General features: G+C 48.7%; 1 protein-coding gene across 1 annotated transcript; it reads left to right on the forward strand.

Moving 5' to 3' along the window:
* The first annotated feature begins 4,600 nt into the window (after positions 1-4,600).
* LOC123168455 (uncharacterized) lies at positions 4,601-6,378 on the forward strand. The gene is made up of 3 exons (XM_044586340.1): positions 4,601-4,730; positions 5,346-5,784; positions 5,886-6,378. Exons 2-3 carry the CDS (start codon positions 5,359-5,361, stop codon positions 5,943-5,945), a joined length of 486 nt encoding a protein of 161 aa, XP_044442275.1. The 5' UTR covers positions 4,601-4,730; positions 5,346-5,358; the 3' UTR covers positions 5,946-6,378.
* The last annotated feature ends 2,134 nt before the right edge of the window (positions 6,379-8,512 follow it).

Genomic DNA, 8,512 nt, shown 5'->3' on the forward strand with positions numbered 1-8,512 from the left:
ACCCAAATTGATGTTATGCTATGAGATTCTTTTCGTCACAAGTTTATGGTTAATATCACAGAGATAGTTAATGTTTGCACAATTCCTTAGACCATGAGAGTATCGAGTTCCTTCGTGCTTGCTTCGTGAACTTTGGGGTTTGTTAAACGTCATCTGTAACTGGGTGGCTATTACGGCGGCTTACGGGTTCACGGAAAAGTATGGCAAGTAACAAGATAGCTCAAGATTGGGATTTGCTCCTCCGATGATGGAGAGATATTCTCGGGCCCTCTCGGTGTTACGGTAACCATAATCGTCTGGCCAGACACCTTGTGATTTGATCACCGGGATGCCGGAACACGGAAACAAGAAAAGAGAACAAAACCGGTAACGAGGTAACTTGTATGGTGGACAAATTGTTCGTCCACGGGGATGCAATAAATCTCACCTCGGGTGTTTGTGACATATCGCGAAGCAACAGGAATAGCTCACTACAACTGGAGGTTCACTCAAATATTTATTCGTGTGGGTATAGGGGTCAATATGGGTGTCCACGGCTCCGATGTTGATCATTGATCGGAAGGGGTTCCGGGTCATGTCTATACTTCACCGAACCTTAGGGTCACATGCTTAAGGGTCATCTATCTGCTGAATACTAGACAGGGAGTCTGAGAGAAAATCATCGAAAAAGTTTCGGACACCGGAAAATTTCCGCAGAGAGAGGTCATCGGATGAGTTTCGGTGAAACTGAAAAGTTGTTTCGGGGTATACTATTAAGTCAAATTGGTTTCGACACATGCCTGATAATTCTTGGAGGGTGTTAGAGTCATTCTGGAAACTTTCTGGAATTTTCCGGGATAAAAGCTAGAAATGCTCCGAAGCTGCCGGAACCACTTCAGATGCTTTTCGCAGATGAAAATCACTAATCCGGAATTGTTTCGGAACACGTTGAAAATTATTTTAGTGGGTACTAGAAATGTTCTAAGCCCACATAAATATTTTCAGTTCGAACGGACGCTGAAAAATGTCGTCGTGAATAGTGAAAGTGCTTTTTGGGATATTTATGGAAAGCCACCTTTTGGGGCTTTTCTCAAAAGGCTTCTAGAAGGACTTGGGGATCAAGGAACCCCCTTTGGGGGGCCTCCATGAAGGTGGGACGTTGGAGGGTCCAGCTCCTCCATGGGGCTCCACTTGTCATCCCTTTATGCCCTTTATGCCCTTTATGTGTGACATAAAGTGTAGGCATTTTGGGTTTTTCATGTGCCCCCTACCCCTTGGGTTTTTCCTATAAATAGAGGTGGAGAGGCACTCTCCACACTCACTCTTTCTCACATACAAGTGCCATTGCATGATCTGGCTCTCTCTCTCCCTCCCAGCGAAATTGTTTCGTAGAGCCGAAAGGCTGTCTGGGTTCCGGCAGGAACTAGTTCTGGACGGCGAAGCCCTACCGGATAGATGACACCGTATGTGTGCAACTCTGTAGAGAGATCGTAGTTTCGATCTTAGTTCGAGAGTGCCTCCCGAAGGGCTGTCCGTGTGACCGTCCGAGTTTCAAAGGTCCTCCCGAAGGGCTGTCCGAGTGACCGTTCGAGTTTCGAAGGTCCTTCCGAAGGGCTGTCCGCGACACTGTCTGGGGGACTGGCCGACCACCTCCCGGAGGGCTGTACGACGGGCAGATGAGGGTATACATCCTCGCGGTTGGGAGGTTGTAAATCCTAGCTGCGGGGATCTGCACCACCGATCGTCATTGACTCTACTATGAGTCGGTAACGAAAAAGATCAAACCTTGTATGCAGTCTCCATAGTGGTCCTGGGTTGGTGCGTAAGTCGGAATTTTTTTTTGTTTTCTGCTATGTTTCCCAACACAAGAATCTCCTGACAAGGAGAGGGACTTTAATGAGTTTAACACATCGCCTAGGGGTGAGTGTTGGAAGATGCCCGCGGAGCTGAACTCTAAGATCGGCGCCCGATCGATGGGTGCGGATACACGCGGTTCGGAGCCTATGGCCGGAGACGAGTCCGAGGTTCCGATGACACAGGCCTCGCTGGAGGTCAGATCTGTGTTCGGCTCTAGCGCCGCTGAGTCTGCGGCCTCCGTGGCGAGGTTGAGCTTCCCGTCCTTGGATGGCGTGCTCTGCTCTGGATCTAGGGCCGGAGAGGTTACAGGCGCTACCTCCCGAGCACAGCCCGATGACAGATTTAGGTCATGTTCACCGCGGCGGCAGGGTGCGGCTGTCATGGGTTCGAATCCGTCGAAGATCAAATCTCCGCGGACGTCGGCGGTGTAGTTCAAGCTTCCGAACCTGACCCGATGGCCAGGGGCGTAGCTGTCGACCTGCTCCAGATGGCCAAACGAGTTGGCCCGCAGTGCGAAGCTGCCGAATACGAAGATCTGTCCGGGGAGGAAGGCCCCACCCTGGACTGCGTTGTTATAGATGATTGAAGGAGCCATCAAGCCTTACGGTGACGACACAGTGGAACTCTCAATGAAAGCACCAATGTCGGTGTCAAAACCGGTGGATCTCGGGTAGGGGGTCCCGAACTGTGCGTCTAAGGCTAATGGTAACAGGAGGCGGGGGACACAATGTTTACCCAGGTTCGGGCCCTCTCGATGGAGGTAATACCCTACTTCCTGCTTGATTGATCTTGATGATACGTGTATTACAAGAGTTGATCTACCACGAGATCGTAGAGGCTAAACCCTAGAAGCTAGCCTATGATTATGATTGTTCTTGTCTTACGGACTAAACCCTCTGGTTTATATAGACACCGGAGGGGGCTAGGGTTACACAGAGTCGGTTACAGAAAAAGGAATCTTCATATCCTAACCGCCAAGCTTGCCTTCCACACAAAGGGGGGTCCCATCCGGACACGGGACGAAGTCTTCTATCTTGTATCTTCATAGCCCAACAGTCCGGCATATGCATATAGTCCGGCTGTCCGAGGACCCCTTAATCCGGGACTCCCTCAGAGGGGGCGGCGACTCTGGAGAGAAGAGCGGTGGGAGAGGGAATGTCGCTCACGGCAAGCCGTTTTCTGGATGGAGCGCGCTCCAAATACCCCATTTCCCGGTCTAATATGGAGGCCCGCAAGCTGTATTTGAAGCACTCCAGAAATTGTGGCTATCGAGGGTGGGATAGCGACTCTGCTAGAGTGCATCTTTTTGCCGAAATCACCATAATGACGGTTATTGTGATGATCGGGCCGACTTTTTTTCCAACAAAGATCGGATGGATGAACGACACAAAACGCAGCCGCTTCAGCTCCAGAAAAGGCCTAGGGTTCCTCTGCCTCCTGTCGCTGCCGCCAGTCTATCTTGTCTCCGATGGCCTTAGGGCCAAGGGGGGCACGATGGATCCTGGCCCTTGCCTGCGGGAGGGCTCCGGATGCTTCTTCGAGTTTAGTTAGGGTTTGTGTCATGCTAAGGAAGACGAGATGGCGGCGGCTCTCTAAAGATGAAATAAGATTCTCCCTGCCTAGCGTCCATCCCGGTGATGCATCGAGCATCATCCGTGGGCATGTGGGTGTGTGTCTCCGGCGGATCTGTCTTAGGTGGATTTGCTTGGATCTGATTGTCGCCCGTCACGTTCGTGTGTTTTCAGGTTGGATCCTTTCAATCTACGCTACTATGGTGGTTGTTGTTCTGGTACGCTGGTTCTGTGGGGTCTTAGCATGATTTCCCGATTGTCTATTACAATAAGTTTTGCCCGGCTCCGGCGATGGAGGGGCGATGGTCTACGGATTTGAATGTAATTTTTATAATTTCTAGTGTTTATTCTACTGCCATGATTGATGATGAATAGATTGGAAGTGTTTCTTTTAAATGGATGGGACCAATGTTGCTTTAAGACATCTTACGAACGCCATTGTTCGACGCGAAGGTGTACCATCGATAGACTGGGCCGCGCCGGCGTTAGAGCATCTCTAGCAGTCCCCTTAAAAGTGGTCAAACCCTTATGATTTTTGCGTTTTAAGGATTTGATCGAAAAAAGTGTCCAGAACATAAACCGTAAAAGTGATCCAACCCGTAAATTTTTTAAAGGGCACCGAAAATCCACACCCGAGACCCTTATGTTTGAAGGTTGGAAGGACGAACCGAGGGAGCCCCGTATACCAGTCAAACCTCGTCGGAGCAAACACGCCGCCACGGAATTTGCCGGAATCCACCCGAAATTCGTCACCGCACACCTGGAAAGGCTGCTGGACGCCGGAATCGATCGCCACCTGTTCGAATTGGACGAGCTCGACCTCACCGTGGCCTCCCATGACCTCAGCCTGGCCGCCGGAATCCCTCCCTTTGCGGCTGACAAAGGGGCACGGCTCACGTGGCATGGCCGGCAACGGAGCATGGCGCAACCGGCGGGCGATGAGGCGCGGTCGATGGGGCTAGGCGCTACCGGCGTGGCGAAGGGGCGGCGCCGGCTAGGCTGGAGGAAGGAGTTCTTATCCCAGTTTTACAATTTGTTTTTACAGTATCTATTCGGCCGTAACTAAAATAGACCTTTAAAATCCTTTTTTGTCGATCCTTATCTCCGTTTTACAGTTTGTAGTTTTAAGGGGTCTGCTAGAGATGCTCTTATAACCGGAAGAAGGAAATATCCAGGTTAAAAAAAAACAAAACTGGTCTGTAGTTCTGTACCGCGCTGTTTTACAGGCCGCGTTGCCCATCGGGAGGCGCCGCCGCTGGAGATCGACGCGCATCCTTCTTCCTCGGCGTCGGCGGCTGCTGCGTCCTCGTCCTCATCGCCTACGTAATACCTCCAACCCCTACCTCGTCCTGTACTCCATCTCTCTGTCCCTCTCGTTCTGCTTCCCATTCAGTTTCCGTTCCCCTGCGGATGTCGCATCAGATCCGCCTTACATCTCCAAGATTAATCACAACTCGATATATGGAACTAAATTGGGTAGATATAGTTAAGTCGTAGATGGATTCTGCTTATTCTCGAAGAAGAAAAACAATCCAGATTGAGACTTTCCCTGCTTTAGATGTCCAACATTGCAGATAATAACAGAGGGAGAACCATATGTGCTCTGCTTTCATTTTTCAGGCAGTATCAACACTTTCCAGACACAGTATTAGTTTGAGAAATAGGCGATCGTGATGTGTATTGTTCAGTAGACGCGAAGAATTATATGAAACTTTAACAGCCCGTCTATCTACCGACGTAGCTTCTACGTAGTTGTTAATTTTATTCTCAGGAGCAACAACGTCAGTATTTTTTGTTAATTTTAGTGTAGTGACGTGTTGATGTTCGAACGACACACACAAGTCGTGTTTTCTGAATCTTGGTAGCTCCTGTTTCTTCTTGTACAACTACACTTTGCTGCATGCCTAACCTTTTGTCCTGAATTTTATGTGTCGCCAGGGAGAGCGCTGCCATGCAAATCAGGGCGAAGAGAACCTGCTATGCCGCTGCCTCATCTGGGGCACGCGGATGGGCCGAGCTCCCGGACGACTTGCTCCGACCCATCATCGCTCTCCTCAGCTCGTTCCGCGACCTCCTCGCCTTTGGTTCCACCTGTCGTCCCTGGCGTGATTTCTCAGCGCACACGTCCTCTTTGTACCCTCTCCTCCTCCACCCGAGCACCGAGAGCCAACGGTATCCCTGGTATGACTGTGACTACTGGACCCTTTTCCACGAATGCACGTGGAGATTGGCTGATCCTGCTGCCGCCTCATCCTATCCCAGTTTGCTTTCCTTGAGTGATCTCAGGGGCATGTTCCTTCTGCGCTGCTCCTACGGTCACCTCATCTTCTTCGACAACAAGGGGTTCTACATTGTTAATGCGTTCAGTGGCGCTAAGGTTGTGCCTCCTTGCCTCAAGTCAGACAACTTCATTCACATTAGCTATGCCACCTTGACTGCCCCTGTTGCATCCGCTGACTCGCATCTCCTTGTCGGCAGCGGAGGCTATCTGTTTCAGTGGCGCGTCGGGAGCGACTCTTGGTTGGAACACTATCCTAAAGTTCCTTTTCTTAGGATTGAACAAATCGTGGCCTTCAAGGGCAAAACATACACCCTGGGGTCTTTTGGGTCCTTCTGCATCGTATAATTTTCGCCCTGTCTCTTAGTTCAGAAGTTTGAAATTATGTTTGAAGAAGATAGAACTGAAGATCGCTATTGGACAAATCAAAAAACATGGCTTGTGGTGTGCGACGTGCTTCTCTTAATCAAACTTGAGGCAGTAAAAAGGACAAGCTCTGAGGTTTTCCAGTTCAAGGCCTTCAAGCTCAAGTCATTGGACGCCAAGAACAAGAAGGCAAGGTGGGAGAAGGTGGACAGGTTGAATAACTGGGCCATCTTTGTCAGCGCCGACGGGCGATGCGAGGCGTTGTCGTTCATGAACCCGGAGAGATGGGGAGGGAGGAGCAACCACATATAATTCCCAAGTTATCAGTCTGAACAACCTTGGGCTGCAGTGCAACTATGGCAAAGAGCTAACAACCATTCGACAAGTTCGTGGCTCTCGAAAACTGGAAGCCAGTACCACAGATTGGTGCCAACCTCGGTCCTCCCCGCTGCATTTCGTCGCTCCAGTCAGCAATGATCTTACGGCCATCGCAGGTGCGGTTGGTGATTGTCCTCTGATACAGCTTTCATGGGAGAGTTCTACCTTGTTTGCAGTTACATGATGAGTATTTTTACTGAATGTTCTTAACTTTTTTCTAAAATTGCATTGCAAACAGAAGCTTTCACTCTAGAGTTATTTGATTCTGCTTTTTTTGCGGGATTATAAGGGACCTTATGTTTTATTTCTCATCTACTACAAATTACGGAGTTTACTTGTACTTGGGCCACTTGATGATAACTTGGATTATACTGCACACCTAAGGTGATCAGGTCTGACCCCAAAATGCAAATTCCTAATACCTACTCGCTAGCATCTGTGCAGAGCTCATTATTCATCAAGTTATAAGCTTGCTGCTGTTCTTCATCTTTTCATGTTGAATAAACTTGTGCTGTCTTTATTTAGTGCCATGGCAGAGCTTTTTCACTGCCATGGCAGCTGTTTTGCTTCGAATAAGTGTGCCATGGCAAAGGTTTGCATACTCACTGCACATGTGCATAATTAGCTGGTTAGGCCTCTTTCTCATTGTGTTTCGGTTAGCCAAGTTGTGGGATGGCACGATGGAGGTGGTCAGCTGGATAAGCGAGTCGGGCTTAGTCCACACTCTGCACGGTCTTGTTCGTGGGATGGAATGAACGCCGAGGATCGCTGCGAGCATTTTGTTAGGACTGTTACAGGCCATTTCCTTTGTAACATAATAAAAGGAGAAAAGGAAATACAGAAAAGCACCAAGGGTTGTGCGCAGCGCAGAAAACCTGCTTGTGCCATTGTGTTCATTGTGTGTGAGCTGAGAATTGTGTTGTCATTTCATACTAAGCCTAATTAAGGTGTTTACCCTTACCTTTCATACGATTTTCTAGAACCATTTCGATCCTAATCCACCGTCAGATATCTACCATAGAACAACTGTTCAGGTATTATCATCTTAAGCTGGATTTATTTGGCAGATTACCATGTCGCTGTTTAACAATGACAGAATAAAAATCAGCAATATATATTCTGTGATTTCATACCATCTGCATTTTTTTCCCTATGTGGCATTTCCCATCATTTGGATCCGTACAAGGCTTCAACATCTGCAAAAGACAATCCATCTTGGTTCGAATAAATGGAATCTTGCTATGATGTCATTTTTTTTTCTGTGCGTGACAAGTGATGACACCGTTGACACTTGCACTTCTAGTCAAGATGCCATGTGTATGTAGCTCCGCATTTGTATGTAGCTTCAGCAAACAACTCCATCTCTTGGATCCTCGTAATTGGGGCTCCCATGTAATTACGTGCCCCCAAAGCATCTACTGGTCCATATAATTGCTGCAAGCAACTCTTAGTACCTCGCCATGATAACTAGGGTGCCAAATGCACGGTGTACAACTTTTGATGTATCCTCGACTCCTCGTAATGATCCGGCCTTTGAAGGCCACCATCTCTAGGATCAAATTCAAATGTACGCTTACAAAATCACAGCCCAACCAAGTGGGGCTCCCAACCTCTCTTGTAGTCCGTGTAATGTCATGAGATAGTTAGAGCCGATGGTGGTTGTTCTACATTGCCAATCAATGTTTTTAGAGATAATATAATGGAGGGTGTCGATCACTGATTCTCAATTTGCTAGGAAAATCATATATGATCTGCTTTTATTTTTCTGTCAGTATCTACACTCAAGAAAAAGGGTTTCCCCCCGCTTTAGATTATAAAGCAACGTCCAACCGATACAACCAGCTTGCTGGGCCGCAGCACAAACAAGCCCAAAAGAAAAAGGAGAGAAAGAAAAAAGAAACAAATGCCGACGCCGGCAGCTCAACTAGGCAAAGATGGCCGACACCCGCTGCACCCACCGGAGAAGAACCACCGCCCGCCAAGCACTCCGAAGCCTCGCGTACCAAGCAACATCTTCAGGAAGAAATGCGACGACGACGCCGCTGCTGCCCGGACAAGTCCTAGGGTTTCCCCCGGTACGCGG

Source organism: Triticum aestivum, chromosome 7D (genome assembly GCF_018294505.1).
Source record: "Triticum aestivum cultivar Chinese Spring chromosome 7D, IWGSC CS RefSeq v2.1, whole genome shotgun sequence".
Classification (NCBI taxonomy): domain Eukaryota; kingdom Viridiplantae; phylum Streptophyta; class Magnoliopsida; order Poales; family Poaceae; genus Triticum; species Triticum aestivum.

What these genes read in the sequence shown, in the direction of transcription:
- LOC123168455 (XM_044586340.1), top strand. Translation starts at nt 5,359, where the DNA reads ATGCAAATCAGGGCGAAGAGAACCTGCTATGCCGCTGCCTCATCTGGG. An exon ending in ATGCGTTCAGTGGCGCTAAG is followed by an intron (nt 5,785 to 5,885) that starts GTTGTGCCTCCT and finishes CCTTGTCGGCAG; the next exon opens with CGGAGGCTATCTGTTTCAGT.